At 38.1% G+C, this 18836-nt stretch overlaps 1 protein-coding gene across 7 annotated transcripts in view; it reads left to right on the top strand.

Moving 5' to 3' along the window:
- Positions 1-18836, top strand: part of LOC145681291 (palmitoyltransferase ZDHHC20-A) — a 149758-nt gene that overhangs the window by 105872 nt on the left and 25050 nt on the right. For 4 of the 7 annotated variants that reach the window (XR_014130758.1, XM_081752928.1, XM_081752929.1 and 1 more), the window contains one exon: positions 6051-6184. The exons of the other annotated variants lie outside the window; for them this stretch is intronic. Coding sequence is in view for 3 of the 4 variants with exons in the window: in XM_081752928.1 (XP_081609054.1) it covers positions 6051-6184 (134 nt within the window). In the remaining variant the exon portion in view is untranslated. The remainder of the gene's footprint in view (positions 1-6050; positions 6185-18836) is intronic. 7 annotated transcript variants of the gene reach the window in all.

Raw genomic sequence — 18836 nt, 5'->3', positions numbered from 1 at the left:
TTCTTCGTCTATACAAATCCCATTCAATAAATAACCGGGAAAGTTGTATAAAAAATAAAAAAAACTTCGACAAAGTTTGTGCTTCTTTGTTATTGTTTGGTTGTATTCTAGAACTACTATCAGATGTTATCATAGATGGTCCTTGCACGGCTGCCTCGCGAACGGAATACTGGGAATCAGTGAAACAAGATGGCAGCACTTCTACAAGTTTGCACTAACTTGGAGTAGCGGAGTGTCATTAAATTTATGGTAGCTGAAGGGTTGAAACCAGTCTAAATTCACCGTCGGATGGCAGTGCAATACAAGGTGTAAAACGTGCTGAAGATTCGACACGCCCAGAACGCTCTATCTGAGCAGTCACAGAGAACAACGTTGCGAGAGTTGTTACGGGAAACCAGGAGTATTACGCTAATCGTACACTTGTGTTCGACTCAAACAACCTTCACCATATTGCACTGCCATTCGACGGTGAATTTCGATTGGCTTCAATCCTTCAGCCAACAGAAACTTAATTGCATTCCGCTGCTCCACGTTGGTGAAAATCTGCAAGTATTCCACCATCTTGTTTCACTGATTCCCAGCATCCCGTTCGCGAGACCGGCATGCTAGGATCATCTGATAAAAGTCCTAGGATAACACCAAAAAATAAGAAAGAAGCCTAAACTTATCGAAGTTTTGTATTGTATCATACAACTTTTCTTGTTATTTATTGAATTGGCCTTATAAGATTGATAGATATTTTCATTATTTTATTTTTGAATATATAATTATTGCAATTGAAGTATTTCTCCGCCATGTTCTACTCCTGTCATTTCGTATGAGTATCCTGGAATTCATTTTCATAAGCACAGTAGCTCAGTGATAGTGATCACCTCTTCACACAAGTTCGGTTTTAAACTATGTGGACATGCTTAAATGGGTTTTCTATACTCTTCCATTTCGTATATTCCAGTTTATCGTAATCTATCAATTATTTCAATGTCATCTGTAAGTGTCGTCCTAAAAGATCTAAATGTGGGACGTTAAACTTAGGATATCTTATTCCTACTTGACTGTTTGTCACCTGATACGATAAAGGCCAGTCGTTAGAGTTGATCGAGAGTCTTCCTTATCAAGAGACAAACGAGACTGCAATTTTCCATTCTGCTCAGTTGTTTAATATTATATTGCGATGTCTTTCTTTATAAAACAGCCTATATGCTTTAAGACCACAAAGTTGTAAGAAACTCAAAGGATTAAAATTAATTTACAGTAAAAAGTAAACTGAAGGAATTCATAAATGAAAAGTTATGTTTTAAATTTGTAAGGCCGTGGTTGGAAAAACTTTTTGAACTTCTAAGGATTAAAATGTACTGGATCTGATATATATATATATATATATATATAATATAGTGGCGGGTCAAAGGGGTGGCTATAGGGCTATAGCCCCCCATTGACGCTCAGGTATACACTGGATAAAATGGGATTCAATCCTGCTTTACACTGGACAAAAACGACAAACTATAGTTTAGCCCGTCCCTTGATCATATCCTGGATCCGCCACTGTATATATATAATTCTGAGATGGGTACTTCCTGTATTTATCTGATTGCAAACCCTCATTTTTATATACGTATTTTTCTCTTGTTTGACAAAAGTACCTCTTGGCTTAGAATCAATCTCGTTAATACGACCGCTAAAGTAGATGATATCCTTCATCGATGCAATAAGAAAAGCTCCGAAAGGTATTGCCAGAAGCCGCCACAAGTAAGTTTTTGTCACCGTCTAGACATCAGTGGATTAAAAAAAAAAAAAAAAAAAAAAAAAGTGGGTTTTAGTTTATCAAGAAGGAAATGGAAATTTTATGTTGCTCGTGTTCGGGTTTAGATAATGTCTTCAGTATTTACAGCAAGAAAAATAAATTTCTTTATGTGAAAAGCACATTAACTTAGCAGAATTCACTAGCATGTAGCAAGAAAATATATTCCTTATGCTTTTATATAGATATATATATATAATACACATACACCTAGGTATATGTCTTATTTCTCCGGGGGCTTATAATCAAATAAATACGATACGTATATTTAGCAGTCTGGTAGCCCAGTTCATCCTTATTGGTATCTACTTCTCCACTAGCACTCATTCTATTAGGTGAATAGGTTACACACTTAAATCTAGAACTGAGTAGCCCCAAGGCCAAAGATACCGACAGATTACCAACTAATCGAAGAGGTCCGAATTAGTCTTAGTAATTTCATTTAGAGTAATACTGTTAAAATTATTCGAATATTTTTTTCCTGCTCTCATTGGAGTAAAGAAATATTCGAATTTTAACAGTGCTAGTTCAGAGCATTTTTTTTTTTTTTTTTTTTTTATCGCCTTTCGATGTCATGGCTTTGCATGAACCTACATAGAAACTTTTATTTTATTGAAAGAAATTTGTGGTGGGGCTGAGAATGATGAATAAGCAATGTTTGTGTGTGAATATTTTCTAGATCTCTAGTCCAATGACAATGGAAAGGGGGCCAGGGATGCTCAATGGTTTTACCTGCCTTTGAGGCATGTTATAATATAGGCAAAGTAATATAACGGTATATACAGTGATATACAAAGTGTTTCAAAACATAGGCAATGTTTGGGAGGTGATCCTGGCACCAGGATAAGGCAAAAAGTATAGACCAATGTGGGTGCAGAAATCCGTCATTTCGGACTTATAGACTGCCGAAAACATGAAAAAACGAACTTTAAAAGTTCACAGCTCCAAAACTATGGGTCCTGCCGTAGTCGGATCAAGACTTCACTTAGGAACTAGTATGTGCCCTATCCAAATATCCATGTTTCAAAATCTTTCGATACTTCCGCAACAATTTTTATAGAGGTAGTTGAAGAGTACTTCAAATTATATGCCCGTAGCCAAACTCCCTGTATAAAAATTGTTGCGTGAGTACCTTAGGTTTGTGAAACCTGTATTTCTGGATAGCACACATATTAGTTCCTGAGTGAAGTCTAGACCCGACTACAGTAGGTCCCATAGTTTTGGAGCTATTGGCCTTTAAAGTTTATTTTCATATTTTCGGCAGCCTAGAACTCCGAATCAACGAATTTTTGCACCCGGGTTGGTCTGTACTTTTTTTTTTTTTTTCTTAGTGTCAGGAATCACCTCCCAAAGGTTGTCGGTGTTATTTTGAAACACACTGTACAATATAAAGCTGCCCCTCGCCATTTTTATTTTCTAGAAACTTTGATAATACATGTCCCTCAATATTAATTTTAAGACGGTCTACCCTTAAGATTACAATATTCGATATATATTTGTTTTTTACAATATTGTAATAAGCATACGAAAGCTTCATTTGATAATACATAGAAAATAATAAACTATGTCCTGTAAAATGGTGATAGACTAGAAGCACATAACTATCTTTAGTAATTGATTAGGTGCATGGAAAAGTTCTGCCTGCTTTCGATGTGCAGGCATCACAAACTGTAACTCAACATATGTGTAATCACCATTCCAATCGATAACCTTTTGCCATTTTACTGGAAGGAGATGAATCTCTGAACGATTTGGAGTTCTGGTATGCCTAAATGAAAAGGGACTATGATTATATGTAAAGAATAGTTTATCACATAATATGTGAACTACAGTTAATGACAATTAATGACAAACCATTGATGTTGATGATCTGATCCCAGCACGTTGGAAGGGAATTGATAACTTCAGTACAAAAAACCCTGGATTGCTGACATTGTTTCACGGTGTTCATGCACTTCTTGTCACATTAACCTTTCACTGGCTTTTTAAAAGGACTCATGATACGAAAGTAACATGAAAAGATATCGGGTCTGTATTAGGGATGGCCAGAACCGGTTTTCGGGTCTGAACGGATTCGGTTCTAGAAGATCCGGTTCCGAAACCGGTTTTTCGAATTCAGGTCTGGAACCAGGTTTTCGGATCCAGGTCTGGAGCCGGGTCTACGGATCCAGGTCCGGAACCGGCTCCTAAGATCCGGTTCTGGAACCGGTTTTCGGATCCAGGTCTGAAACCGGTTCCTAATATCCGGTTTTGGAACCGGATTTTTGGATCCAGGTCCGGAACCGGTTCCAGACCCGGTTCTGAAAACCGGATCTCCGACAACCAGAACTTTGTGGCCATCCCTAGTCTGTACGAAGGATGAATTTCTGAAGCATCTAGGGTTTCTGCGGGAAGAAACTGGATAACAGCTCGTTACCTGCTGTGGAGGAATCTAGAATGCACTCGACCATGCCAAACAACTTTCCCCAACTGAGGGAACAGCTGGCGACACCGTTCACTATAAATGCAAACTAGGAATCATATGCATCATCTATCCACAAACATATTTCCCCACTTCGATTAAATTCAACACCGCTAGAGTCAGTTACCTTTTTACTTGAGCAACCGTAAGGTTTGAAGTTCAAGAACTGTTGTAAAGCAATCGGTTCACATCATGAATTTTTCAAAGGAAAGAGTTCCGCTACGCGCGAAACAGGTGAGGAGAGTACGAAGGGTTGGTTACAAGTTACCAACCAAATTCCATTAATTTTTGATTTGTGATGACAGCAGGGTGTAGCATCTAAACATGAATTTTTATTTTTTGCTTTATTTTATTGCATTTATTTTACTTCTCTCTGCTTTTGTAGAAATATTAGAACATGAGATCCAATGTTGTTCATTGGAAATGGATTATTCCTAATGTGAGCACGCGAAAACAAAACAGATATCTATCTGTGTATATCTGTTTTGCTGATAATAAAGTAGCTGGGATATACAAGGTGCACCATTTATAATGTCCAACTGTGATAACGGAGAAAACAAAGGAGGGAGAAAAGCGAAACTTTGCACGAAGCAACTATAAGGAGGGTGACATCTTTACACGTATTAAACAGAAACACTCAACAGTGTTGCCAACCCAGTATAAAGTTATGATTTTTCAAATGGCACTACGTCAGATTATTACAAATTTCAAATTAACATCACAAACGAAAACTTAAAATACCACATTTATTATTCAGTGTTGCAAACTAAGGATGTTATAGTATCGCAAACATCCAAAGTTTGAAGTCTCTATCACATATACAGCACAATGGAGATGGACAGGATAATGCACAGCGAACGTACCGTAGCGTTTGATACCATGGTCATGGTATGACTTGTTCCGAATGAGTAGAAACTAAGTTACAAGGACTTGAAAATTTAGATTCTTTAAAATGTTTAATTTCGAAAACATGCTTAAATAAGTATCATATCTAGTTACTTGTATGGTTTGTAATTGGCAGGCAAATCATTTTGCCGTTTACAGCACTTTGATATCTCAAACCATTCCAGAGATATGAAAATCATTGCTGAAGTTTGCAACACTGCTTAAATCACGTAATTGCTACAACTTGTTTCAATTACAGCTACTAAAAGCTGTTGCTGTAATGCTATAAAAGAGAAGGAAAACAACGATAATTTTAAATATTTTCCATAAATACGCCATTTTCATCAGTGTTTGAGGAAACAACTTTATATTGATGTAGCACTGGTGCGTGTTTCTGTTTAATACGTGCAAAGATGTCTCCCCTCCTCATTTTTGCTTCGTGGAAAGTTTCACTTTTCTCCCTCTTCTAGTTCCTCCATTATCACAATTGGACATTGACATTATAAATGATGCACCCATATATATATATTTGATTTGTGACTACCAAAAAATGCACACCTTCCTCCCCAATTAAATGATGGGTTGTAAACAATCGATTTTTTAAAAAAATGTTACTGAAAATATACTAAAATTGATCCACTCATTATGTATGGAGTGGCTGGGTATGCATTTTTGCTGACAACTGTACGTCAAAAAATTTTCTTTACATATTCTGTGTATATACTTGTATTATATCATACATTTATCGTTGTATTCAATATACAGTCATGTGTCCAGTGGAGCTCAGCTTGGAACGACTACCCAACTCTGTCGTAGCATTGTAAATAATGAGGACCTCCCATATTGTTTTTTTGCATGGCAGTGTTTCAGGGATCTATAATAAGGGCAGTGCCTATTTGATTTCAGTCTGGGTGACGGTGTCACGTTTCCTGAAAGATGTGTTGACGAGGACATGGATCATCTGCTAGGATCTCGGCAGCGCTGGGCAGAAGAGTCCGAACTAGACTCGCCCCCAATCTCTTCCCATACCCATCAGTCAGGTAGGCCATACCTATCAAGTCTCGCTGTTGCCAAGCAGAGCTTGTGTAGTGAATCTAGGCTGCTGCAGCTATTTGCCTTTTGCGTCCCGATTAACACTTTCTTCTGGTTTCTCTCCTTTTAACAATTTGGTCAAGACAATACTATATAAGATTATTATAAAGCAAAAGTCGTGTGTTTAAAAGGAGTATTGCATTTCGCAGTTGGCAGTATCGATTATTCTAGGTTATAAAAAAAAATCACATACACATGTGTGTATGTGTCTCTGAATCCAAGACCTCGAATTTGACTTTTAATAATATATAATAAATAAATGAGAGAATATTTGTATTTTTTGGTTATTACAGTCATGATTTTTTTTTCTGATAAAGATACCAAATTTATATTGTTCATAATTTCTTCACAATCTTCATCAGGTGAAGGGAATAAATGAATGAATAAAATTGAAAGGTAAAAGCTGATGAAGATACCCGAGGTTTGATAATTAAAAATACTACTGTTATTCGCTTAAAGAGATATCAAAGTAACCACTCCCATCCATCGTGTTTGCACGTACCTTTATTATTACGCAAAGCTGCCTGGTTCTCACTTCCCCACGCGCACACCGAATTTTCCGAATAAATTTGCCAATATATCCAATATTGGTAAGTAATTGTATTACGTGTAAAATTCAGTATGCGTGTAAGAAAGACAGGTTCTGGAAACTTTGCAGAAGAACGGTTAGATATATGATAAACAGAAGTGGTAACTGTATATTGCTGCTTAAAAGAACAAGATTTAAAAAAAATATATATTTATTATTGAGCCATATTACTTTCCTTTTGCGTTCCAAGTACATTTACCCCATTTATTCCTGTCACCTGATGAAGAATCCCAATCTGCTTCAAAACATTGTGAAGACATCTTGAATAACGTGAAGTATAACTCTGTTACATTTTTCAATTTATTATGAACAAACAATCTTTGTTGCGGTCAGCTTCCAACATGTATTTTATTTGTTTAATTTTACATGGCCAACAAGTTCCTTATCTAACCCAATCCTTCGAAGGGGGGAGGGAGCGCGGTGGCTTAGTGGTAGAGCGTTTACCTCCGATGCTTGGGGTCTCTGGTTCGATCCCAGCTCGCGCCGTGTGGACTTTGTGCTGGACAAACACCGTGCCCGTGGGTTTTCTCGGGATTCTCTCGTTTCCTCCCATTTCCTTTATTTCACTCATCTCTCATCACCACCGTCTCCTTTAGCCTGACCGGCATAACCATGGGACGTAAAACAAAGATTTCATTTCATTTGCAATCCTTCGAACATACAGTAATACTAATAATAGTATATTTAAAACACCAGAGTATCTATTGGTCACGAAAGTCATGAAAAAGTCACGAAATTTAGCTTTTGGGTCTTTTTTTTTTTTTTTGTACAAATATACAAATATAAACACTTACTGGAAAATTTTGTTCTGTAAAACGTCAAAATTCACCACCAAAAATGTCTATAGTTTGCTTTAGACGCTACAAAATCGGAAGCAAAGCACGCTTGTATCGCATACATGAAAATTCAGCCTAATTCTCACCCAAATTTGCTCTTGAGAATGTTACAAAACTTTATGATTTGGTAAAGCAAAGGTCACGAAAAAGTCAAATTTCATTTTGGAATTTTAGTAGACACCCTGGACACGTTCCTTATAATGAATTTTCAGTAAATACTGAATACGTAACCAAAACACTGTGAAAGTTCAATGTGAGCACTTTCGCTAGATCGCTTCATCATATAGAAAGAAAGAATAGGGAGGAAAGGAAAAAATAGAGAAAGGCTAACAAGCATTCAGGTAAGCTCCATATTGGAATGCGGAATCACACGGTCACGATACTGTTACTAGACTTCAAGTGAATGGAAGAAAATAAAACTAACGAAGCGGGAGTAGGTCACTATTACAAATGTATCAAAATAGTGGAAACACCTGTAGTTACAAACACGAAAGCTGTCTAGATTAGCAATGGTCAGGCGGCGATAGGAAAAGCAGGGGTGTTTATGGTGGTAAGTTAAGGTAAACTCCGTACAACGTGAGGAGCAGTAGAGCGACTATGTGCAGTTAATTGAGCAGGTAGTAATAGTGTAAAATGGACAACCTGGCGCTCTGTTATGTGGTATGAGCGTGGCAAAAGTGGCAAGTGTGTCGCGAGGGACAGTGTTCGAAGCAATGATGTCCTAAAAAAAAATACCAAGGTGAAGAAGAATAGTGGTTGGATGAGAATCGTCATGGATAAGTTCCACCGAGCATTGTCATTGTGAAGCGTCATGTGCGGTGCAAACTAACTTAACGAGCATCTCCCTCAGCCTATGTCAACAATCACTGCCCGCTGCAAGTTACATTGCTTGAAAATACGGGGTCGGATTGCACGGGCGGAACTGCCGATTAGGGACCGTTACGTTTTAATACGAAGCCAGTGGTGCCACGAACGTACAATGATGACTGGAAACGTGTGATATGGTCGGATGAACCATCGTTCACCTCATTTCAAGCTGCGGGCCGTGTTTGTGTATGGCGGACTCGCAAAGAATCGTATGATTTGCAGTGTCGCCGCCCAGCCGTGAAATATGGAAGCAGCTCTGTGATGCTGTGAGCTATAGTATCCTTGTTTTCAGCGAGTCTTGTGCTGATGCTCACCGGTCATGTCACTGGCCGTGATTATGTTGCCATTTTAGGGGATCATGCGTATCCTGTGGTCCAGATGTTGCAGGATAATGCACCCACTCACATAATTAGAAGTATGGTGTGGTTTGAGAAACATTGGGATAAAGCTGAACACCTCTCTTAGCCTACTTAATCTCCAAACCTGAATATAATTGAGGGGACAGGGCACGGTGGCTCAGTGGTACGCTTACCTTTGGTGCGTGAGGTCCCTGGGTGCGATTCCCGACCAAGTAAGCTTCTGGTAAACGACATCGCGTCCGTGGGTTTTCTCGGGGTACTCCCTTTCTTCATAGAATCACATTCCACCAATTCTTCCATTATCATTTACTTGTCTTAATCATTCGTTTCCCTTAGCTTAAAGGGCATAATAATGGGACGTTACACCTGAAAGATTGTACATCTGATTTTGAACATAATTCAACATCTGTAGTCCGGTTTGGTTCCGATTTTCGCCTCCATCCACTGTCACGGAACTGACTAAGACATTACTTGCGAAATGGTGTAATATTTCATTTGCTGCCATTCACGTTACATGAGGGCCCTTCTGAGGGCGAAAAACGGTCGAACGCCATATTAATCTGGTCAATTGTTTTTTCAGGTGTTTCACTATTGTCATAAACATACATACATATATATATATACCTCTTATATTTCATAACTTTTATTTTTTTAATTATTATTATTATTATTTATTGTTAAATTTTTCATTAAATTTCAACAACTTTTTCCTCTTCATTTATTTTTCCTGCACTCGTGCTGACTTACTCATCTTATTAATTTTACGTTCCTACCAAGAGTATACTGATTGCCCAGCGTTGCTAAAGAATTTGTATAACGAGGGATGATTTTTTAAAAAAATTGTTACGAAGCATAGAAGTTTTGTTATTCACCGTCTTGGTGCAGGTTTGCAAAGACTAGGGATTCTGATCATGTATACCCAAGAAGCGGACATTAAAAATGATAATCCGTCTGGAAAATTTGGTCAGGAGTAGGGGTGAGGTCGGTGGTGCGGTTCCTGTGGGCTGAGACCACTAAACCTGCTGGCATTCATAGGCAGATTGTGAAGGTGTATGGGGAGGGCTAAATTCAAAGCAACATGTAGGGAAGTGGTGTCGTGTCTTCAAAGAAAGACGGACCAATATTGTTAATGATAACCCGTCTGGAAGGTCAAGAGTAGAAGTGAGGTCAGTGGTGCGGTTCCTGTGGACAAAAAACACTACACTTGCTGATATTTATAGGCAGATTGTGAAGGTGTATGGGGAGGGCTAAATTCAAAGCAACATGTACGGAAGTGGTGTCGTGCCCGTAAAGAAAGACAGACCAATATTGTTAACCTCAACCATAGACGTTTACGCTTGGAACGACTAAAGCATCCCTGACCTAGACCCCTAGTCCGTATTTTCCCTGTTCTACAGCAAAAAATAACAGACCACCATTTTGTGACATGTGATTCTGTCAAAAACCGCTGCCTGACGATCGCTACGAGAACTTGACGCGAATTTCTATGTAAATGGTATGGAAAACACAAACAAAACTATTTGCTAAGCAAAACAATATATTCACATAAAAAGCTACATACGTTAGCTGGCGAAACTGTAACACGTATGTAGTTTTTTATGTGAATATATTGTTTTGCTCAGCAAATAGTTTTGTTTGTGTTTAAGTATATACAAAGCAAAGCTTCTACTTATGGAAAATATTACAGTTGGTATGGAAAACTTTATCTACCGTTGTGATAAACGATTGAACAAAACCTGTGATTATATCAAGAACTAGTATTGAGTGCCCTCTATCGTCAGGTGTGTTGATCTTCCAGTTATGTCTTACACATTTTTTTTTTTTTTTTCGATCATTCCTTGTAATAATAATACAAAACTTTCAATCTCTACGTACCCATCCAAATGGATTTGCTTCTTGTGTATAGTATTCTAATTTTACATCAATGTCTGTTCGTATGTGTCTTTCAAATACTCGAGACAATTTCTTGAAAAAATCGGAAATTATAATACTTGTAGAGGGAGCCGCGGTGGCTCAGTGGTGGAGCGTTCACCTCTGGTGTTTGGGGTCCCGGGTTCAAACCCTGCTCCCGCCAAGTGAACTTTGTGGTGGACAAACACCGTGTGCGTGGGTTTTCTCGGGGTTCTCCCGTTTCCTCCCACTTCCTTCATTCCACCATTTCATTCATCTCTCATCATCACCGTCTCCTTTAGCCTAACCGGCATAACCGTGGGACGTAATACTCAAAAATTTCACTTCATTTGATAATACTTATAGAAATTGTCCCAATTTTCCCCTCTTCGAAAATGCTTTAACACATGTTCATTTATCCTTAATGAAGAGTTAGCACATTAAATTTCATAAGTGAATGCTCACATTCGGCATTTTGTGAATATATTTTATGAATATAAAATAGGAAATATGAATGTTATAGAAATGATTCTATTCCTCCTTATAGAAGCGGAATTTTCTAAAACGCAACAGCACGTGTTTGTTAATTCTTAATGAAATCTTTATATCAGGTGCCTAGTATGAAATCCTGTCAAATCCGTTTACCCTAGTTCTGAGTAATTTGCAAAAACATGTGAGGAAGTAACCGTTCAGTTAAACGTCATATTGTTATTTCTCAAATTTTATTTTGGTAATACTGAGTAGCATTGGAAAATATTAAAAGCATCAGACATTCTGATATCCAGATTATACGCATATATATAATATCGGGTGTTCTAAAAATGGTGTCCACGGACAAAGAGCGCTATTCTTCAGGTCAAAATAAAACAAAAATGCTATATAATGATGTACCTGCCGGAGCCTCCTCCAGCCGCTATGGGGAATAAAAATTTCACTATGTGGCAACGTCGCAGATTAACTTGGATTCGAGGAGCAATGCTAATAGTTCCATCAACCAGTTATACCGATTGTTACACTAGTATATTATGCTAGTGTCAACGTCTATTGACTTGAACTGCCATCTGGAAAGAATCGATGTAGCTATTTGGTGGAATAGATTTTCTCTGAGGTCCTTCATCTGCGACATTAGGACCCGAAAAATATATAATTATATATATTTTTCGCTTTATTTTGACTTTTAGAATAATGCTCTGTAGTCCGTGAGCGCCATTTTTAGAACACCCGATATATCCTATCTATCTATCCATATATATAATATGGGGCCGCGGTGGCTCAGTGGTAGAGCGTTCACCTCTGGTGCTTGGGGTCCTGGGTTCGATCCCAGCCCCCGCCAAGTGAACTTTGTGGTGGACAAACACCGTGTGCGTGGGTTTTCTCGGGGTTCTCCCGTTTCCTCCCACTTTCTTCATTCCACCATTTCATTCATTACTCATCATCACCGTCTCCTTTAGCCTAACCGGCATAACCGTGGGACGTAAAACTTAAAGATTTCATTTCATTTCCATATATATAATATGTATGAAAATTGGTTTTTGATGTCGAAACTTGGGTTTGACAAATTTTCAAGGAAAGATCTATATGAATGTGAAAGCTGCAAACGGACTACTTTAATTTAATGTAACAGGAAAACGTTAGTAGTACGATAAAATAAAGTATACAAGTCATTTTATAGTGAATGCTATTTATTGATCCCGTAAAAAGTATAATATTAGGATTGGCAGTTAAAGGATCTATGCAAAATAAGTTAGTTTCTCCTTCTACTAATTTCAGAATATATTCATGGTATCAGTATCTTCTGCACAGGTGGGGCTGCGGTGGCTCAGTGGTAAAGCGTTCACCTCTGATGCTTGGGGTCCCGGGTTCGATCCCGGCCTTCGCCAAGTGAACTTTGTGGTGGACAAACACCGTGTACGTGGGTTTCCTCGGGGTTCTCCCGTTTCCTCCCACTTTCTTCATTCCACCATTTCATTCATTTCTCATCATCACCGTCTCCTTGAGCCTAGCCGGCATAACCGTAGGACGTAAAACTCAAAAATTTCATTTTCATTTTGTCTTCTGCACAGGTAATAATGTCTTCGTCCCCATATACTTATGGTCTATTGATTCCTTCTGCATTATGCTAAGATCACATAGAACTTCAGTGTCGCTTTATTCTGGCAATCACTTGCACAATGCTTGGATAGTAATTTTAATACGCCATATCCTCTTTGGAAGGTTTTTCATAAACCCAAGGTGAAGAGATTTGGACGAATGTGTATTATATTTTGGGATGACTTAGTTACGATTCTAGCCTTACATACTGCACTTCTGTAAAGCCCTTTACCTTGAACTAAGACGTTCTTCTGGTTTGCCTTCTTCTGCATAACGATTCGATTTGAAGGATTAAATCTAAAATGTCATTATTCGGTTTCTTTTTATTACGTTTTGTGATAGTTTTCCAATCGTGAAGTGGAACAGTTTGTCCAAGTCTGTACACTGTTCCACGATATCCAAGAATGGCTTTGTATTCTTGTGGACTCAAAATAGTATCGCCCTTCTTAAGATGACTCTGTTCAACCAAATACTCTGTCGGGAGGAATGAATGAATGTCCGACCATATGAAAAATTGTTTCAATACGGTTGACATGCTTGAGAACTTCAGGAACTAACCATTTATGTAACATTGCGATCAATAATGTTTGTTTTGCCCACCATATCCTTCAGAAAAACAATGGAGCAGTAGCACCGTTTTTCCTTACAAATCTACATTCATTAGGTGGTGATAGACTCATGATGAAGTTGCACTTGCATTTTAGGAAAAGTCATTTTCACACCAAATGTAACAGTTAACGGTCTTTGCAAGTTTGCAAGAGGAATTACCTGCAACGGTAGTGAAATTCTAAAACAAGTGCTGCCTTCTGAAACATGCAAATTGATCCGGTTAATTTAAACAAGGTTTTTTTTTCTTTCCCATAGTCAAGAGTGATTCAGAAATCCTTGTCAATTTGTTTCCTTAAAAGACTATAAAATGCATCTATTTTTAGTTATACAAACCATCAAAAAGTCATGGTTGGAAGCCTCCCAAGAAAATGATCACTTTATTATGAGTGCACGAGTCATGCTGTAGTTAGTCAGGAGCCGCCACTGTAAATTACATTGCATAAGTAATGTAAATTACATTTATTTATGTAGAAGTAATTTAAAATATAAGGATGATTCTTTCGGTAACGAAATCCAAGAAAATGGCAGATACGAACTTAAGCAAATTATGAACGTACAATTATGAAATTTGAATCAAAGAAACTTAAAACATTGCGAAGGAGCGGGAGGGGGGGGGGAGGTTTGGTGATATCGGGCCTACTGGCTTCTAGTGCCTTGTCGTTTATTGCCGTGTCTTGTCATTGTGTTGTGCGGTGCGATGGTGTACACACTAGAGGAGCGCGTATTTATTGTTTGTAACTACAGCTTTGACAGGTTCCTTGAAACAATGTTGGGTCACATTTTTTTTTTTTTTTAGTTAATATGACGGTAGGAAAGAAAACATTTGACGTGAAATTGCTGCGATTAGTGAGAATGTCTTGTAGGCCACATGCGCAAACGTGAAGCGTCGCGTTCAACTTTCCTGAGTCAGTAGTAGCGAACATCTTCACTCTCTCGGTATCGACATGTTTCTCAGGAGCAAAAAATATGTAGTCGTATGTGCATTCAAATCTTATAGTCTTCCAGATATCCACACTTTCTTTGGTCTGGTACCGAAAGAATCACTCTGTGTAATTTAGTTTCTTTATGATTTGATATCATTCGAAGTTTTGTATGAACGAGTTTCTTGTACTTCGTGAGTTGGGGAAATCGAAAAACTAGAAGTTCGGAATTTCGTTGACACACACACATATAGTAATGTTTGTTATACGTTCAGTTGAATAATCACCACCGAAAAGTAACATAAGCATCTGCCTGTAAAAAATACAAGGTGGTTATGTTAATGGTCTCTTGTACTATAGAGGATATAAAACACAAATATTGATCTCTTCTTTTTCACGTTACGCCATGTTTCGTGATATCGTCACATCATTTAGTATGAGGATGTTTCACAGTCTTCTTCTCGTCTCATAATATGCAGTCAATATTTGCATTTGATAAAGTACGTAAGTTCTCATCGGGAATCGAACCTGACTCTGCCGCAGCAAAGAGGCTTACGCTAACCACATAGCCACAAGAGAGCTGGAAAATGGTTTTGGGACAAACTTTCACTTGAGCTTGATTTTACTCCCCTGTTTCACTCCTAATTTCTCACGCATTTAAGCTCATATGCTACTTATTCCTTCTTCGAAAGCATACACTAAGTTCTATAAAATTGAATGTTTTTAATTACAGAAATTACTGTAGATTAGAAAGACGAATGGATAAATACTCAAATGCGTATTTAGTCGTATGGTAGTAACTCGCTTCAATGAAGTTGGGAAGAAAAGGCGGTGTTGCCTTCTGACTACGTATTCGTCGTTAGCTGGATTGCTATATGAGGGGCCTTTGAAACAAAACACAATAATCGCCATTTCCCATTGACTTCCTTTACAAAGAAATTCGAACGACGATACATATGCGGTGGTTTGCTTTATATATATATATATATATATATAAAATTTCTGGAAAACGTTTTCGATGGATCCTCACATGTTGAAGATGTTGCCAAAAAACATGACGGAACTTTTGAGAAAGTATATTGACAGTGGTGGGTGGTGGATATATGCATTAAGGTGTTATGTTATTGTTTCCAGACTTAATTTGTAGCCTCTTTGTGGAGTCGAAGACAATAGTACTTTCTCATCGGTGGATGGTTTTCGTTCGTCAATATTTTTGGAACTAATATTAGAAACTAATCGCAAGGATGGTTGTTCGTAGTACATCATAGGTCCTTATTAGAAGGTCACTTGCCTCAGTTGAGAAGCTTCCATGCTCCACGGTCTTACGCTAACCCCTTCGTTTTCACGTACAATTTTTCTGTTTTGATATCCTTCATTAATTGTAGTCTCCTTCGCCTCCTCCTCCTCTTTACTGCCACTATACCATCTAACACGTCCCTCATGATACAGTTTCTTCTTAGCCAATGTCCCAACCAGTTTCTCTTCCTCTTCTCAATAATGTCTAGAATTGTTCTTTTGTCCCCCCCCCCCTCCATATTTAAGGCCTTTTCATTCGTTTTCCACTCGACCTCACTGATTCTCTCCATTCTTCTCCACACCCAATTTCGAAAGCTTCCAGTCGTTTTTCATCATTTCTGCGTAATGTCCATGTTTCTCTCCCATACAGTGCAATACTCCACATGAAGCATTTTATGAGTCTTTTTCTCAACTCTTTATTCAGGGTCCCACAGAATAGCATTTTCTTCCTCCTAAAGGCTTCGTTCACCATTCCTATACTTTTATTTGACACTTCATAGTAGAAGAGGAACAAAAAAGTGAGTTTTGCAAATGAAGTGAAATCTTGAAATTAACTACCCACTGCTATGTCCTTTAAGCTAAAGAAGATGGGTGGTTAATGAAAGTGAACAATAATAAAAGGATTACTGGAATGAGGATGTGGGAGGAAACTGGAGAACCCCGAGAAAACTCTACGAACACGATGATGTTCATCATAAACTCTCATGACCTGGGATGAGGCCGCGTTGGCTCAGTGGTAGGACGTTCACGTCTGGTGCATGGGATCCCTGGTTCGATTCCAGCTCGCGCTAACTGGACTTCGTAGTGGACAAACACCGTATGCGTGGATTGTCTTGGGGTTCTCCCTTTTCCTCCCACTTTCTTTATTCCACCATTGCATTCATTTTTCATAACAGCCGTCTCCTTTAGCCTAGCCGGCGTAATCGTGGGACATAAAACTAAAAGATTATATTTTTCCTTGATCTGGGATCGAAGCAGGGATCCTTCGTATGAGAGGTGAATGTTCTATCAAAGCCACTTGCCGTTGCATTGTGAAATTACGTTAGATTTTCTAACTGTAAGAACTCTATATTGAGATGGAAGGTAGTTGATCTTTTACTTGCGATTTAACTGGAGGGATATAGGCTGAAATAAAACTGTTCTTTGAACACTGAAAACCAAACATAAAAAAAATGAAGTATCTCTTACAGTATTTGCTCTGATACCTGACAGACAGACAGATAGATAGGGTCGTTCTACAAGATTTTCTGTATTTATGCCTATAGCATAGTTTGGAAGTCTCCTGGTAATGGCCTGCGTAACAAAAAAAAAAAAAAAAAAAAAAAAGTAGTAATTGTATCGAAAGGATAGCAATATAAGCCGTTTCTCATTAAAACTAAAAGACTTCGTCTAAACTCAAGATTAGATAATAGTTAGATTGAACATAAATTTGAATTTATTGGAAAAATTCTAAGTGCGTGCGTGACTGAACCTGGAATAATAGTGGTTGAAGTAGTAATTTTGACTCTACTCAACAAGAAGTAAAAGCAGTAAGTTTAAATTTGCGGGTCTAGGCAGTGTTTCATATGGTAATTTTATCTTTTCTCTCTCTCTCTCTCTCTCTCTCTCTCTCTCTCTCTCTCTCTCTCTCTCTCTCTCTCTCTCTCTCTCTCTCTCTCGGATTCTAGCGCGAGACACTTCGAAACATGGGTTGATAATTTGGATACTTCGATATTTTTTCTTTCTTTTAGTTTTCGAGTGTTTTTCTGTCTTAATCGAAAGAAATGTGATCACGCATATGTTACTCACAACCATATTTACTGTTAATTTGTACACAAAGTATTAGTATAAGAAAATCAATAGTAGGAAGGCACTATTCTGTCCGCAGTTTAAGTTCATTTCTCGATATTTCTGGAATGAATATTCCGGTAACTTACAGAGAACGATATTTATTGTATGTCAAAGAAAGCTGCGCCTATGAACTCAAATGTATGCACTTCCTTCCATCTTTATTGGATAATGTGAACAAGTATTTCAGTATTCTGACTCGTATATCCCATTTAGCAGTCTCCTGTATTTATGTGTAGGCTATTACAGTGTGTGTAGATATAGCAAATATTGCTAAAGATGATAGATCCTGCTTTAGTTAGGAATCTATACTGAAGGTCGTTTCAGGTTTATGGTAAGGAATTTAGTACCCTTACCAGCTGAAAGAATACCGCGTCAGCAGCAGTTGTCCTCATTGTGCAAGACCTGTCTGTTAACTATCACTCTGCTTGTCAGTTTCCACTGAAGGGGAATGTGTTATAGCACAGTCGAATAAGATATGTTCCATTCCTCTTGACAAAATTTTCCGAGGCCATCGAATGTGTGCAGCTGTCGACAGCCCAACGCTCATATCAACATTGGGAACCTATAACAGGGGGTGCATCATGAGGGGAGCATCAGCTGATTTTAAAGGAATGTCTGTAAAAGGGATTGCCTGAGATCCTGTTTCACATGGCATCTGTTCCATTCGACGCTGGCATATAGAAATAGAATATCAGACGACGTAATGGCTCCAAAATGTTAATCTAGTACAGTATTAAGGTGCATTAACTCTAGCCTTTTTGTCCATTCAGCGTATAGCAGCATAAGTTTTAAATTATAGCAGTAACCACTAACAACCTAAAGTCAAATGGAGAAATTCGGCACTTTCACGTACCTAATCAAGACGACTTCTGAAATTACGAGGACAAGAGAAGGTTGCCCTACTTTTATTACATTCTGACAGATAAACTTATGCCTTGTCCAGGGTCACTACAAACTTTTATTTCTCCTGTTATCGGGCAGATATTTTGTAAACCTTCTATGGATCACAATCATCTATATCCGAGAGTACGTTTAAGCAAATCTCAGGAATCCATCTGTGGTACATCTAGTGTTTTTACCGATATGTCGGGAGTATAGGATAAATCCAATACTAGTTTATCACCTGCACGCTCATTGTAGGTGACAGTAGAAGAGGCGCCCTTGGCTTCTTCACCGGAAAGGGATTAAATCAGAAGTTGTAATGCTCTATAACGTTGTTCCGATAGTAAGCTGAATTTTTGTTGGCATTGCATGCTATTCTTCGAATAGAAATTTTTCCTTTGTAAGTGTAACCATCTACCACCATAAATTCA

Source organism: Thermobia domestica, chromosome 3, assembly GCF_964235325.1.
Source record: "Thermobia domestica chromosome 3, izTheDome1.hap1.1, whole genome shotgun sequence".
Taxonomy (NCBI): domain Eukaryota; kingdom Metazoa; phylum Arthropoda; class Insecta; order Zygentoma; family Lepismatidae; genus Thermobia; species Thermobia domestica.
Note: the sequence above shows the minus strand (reverse complement) of the source record. Positions and strands in the feature narration are given on the sequence as shown.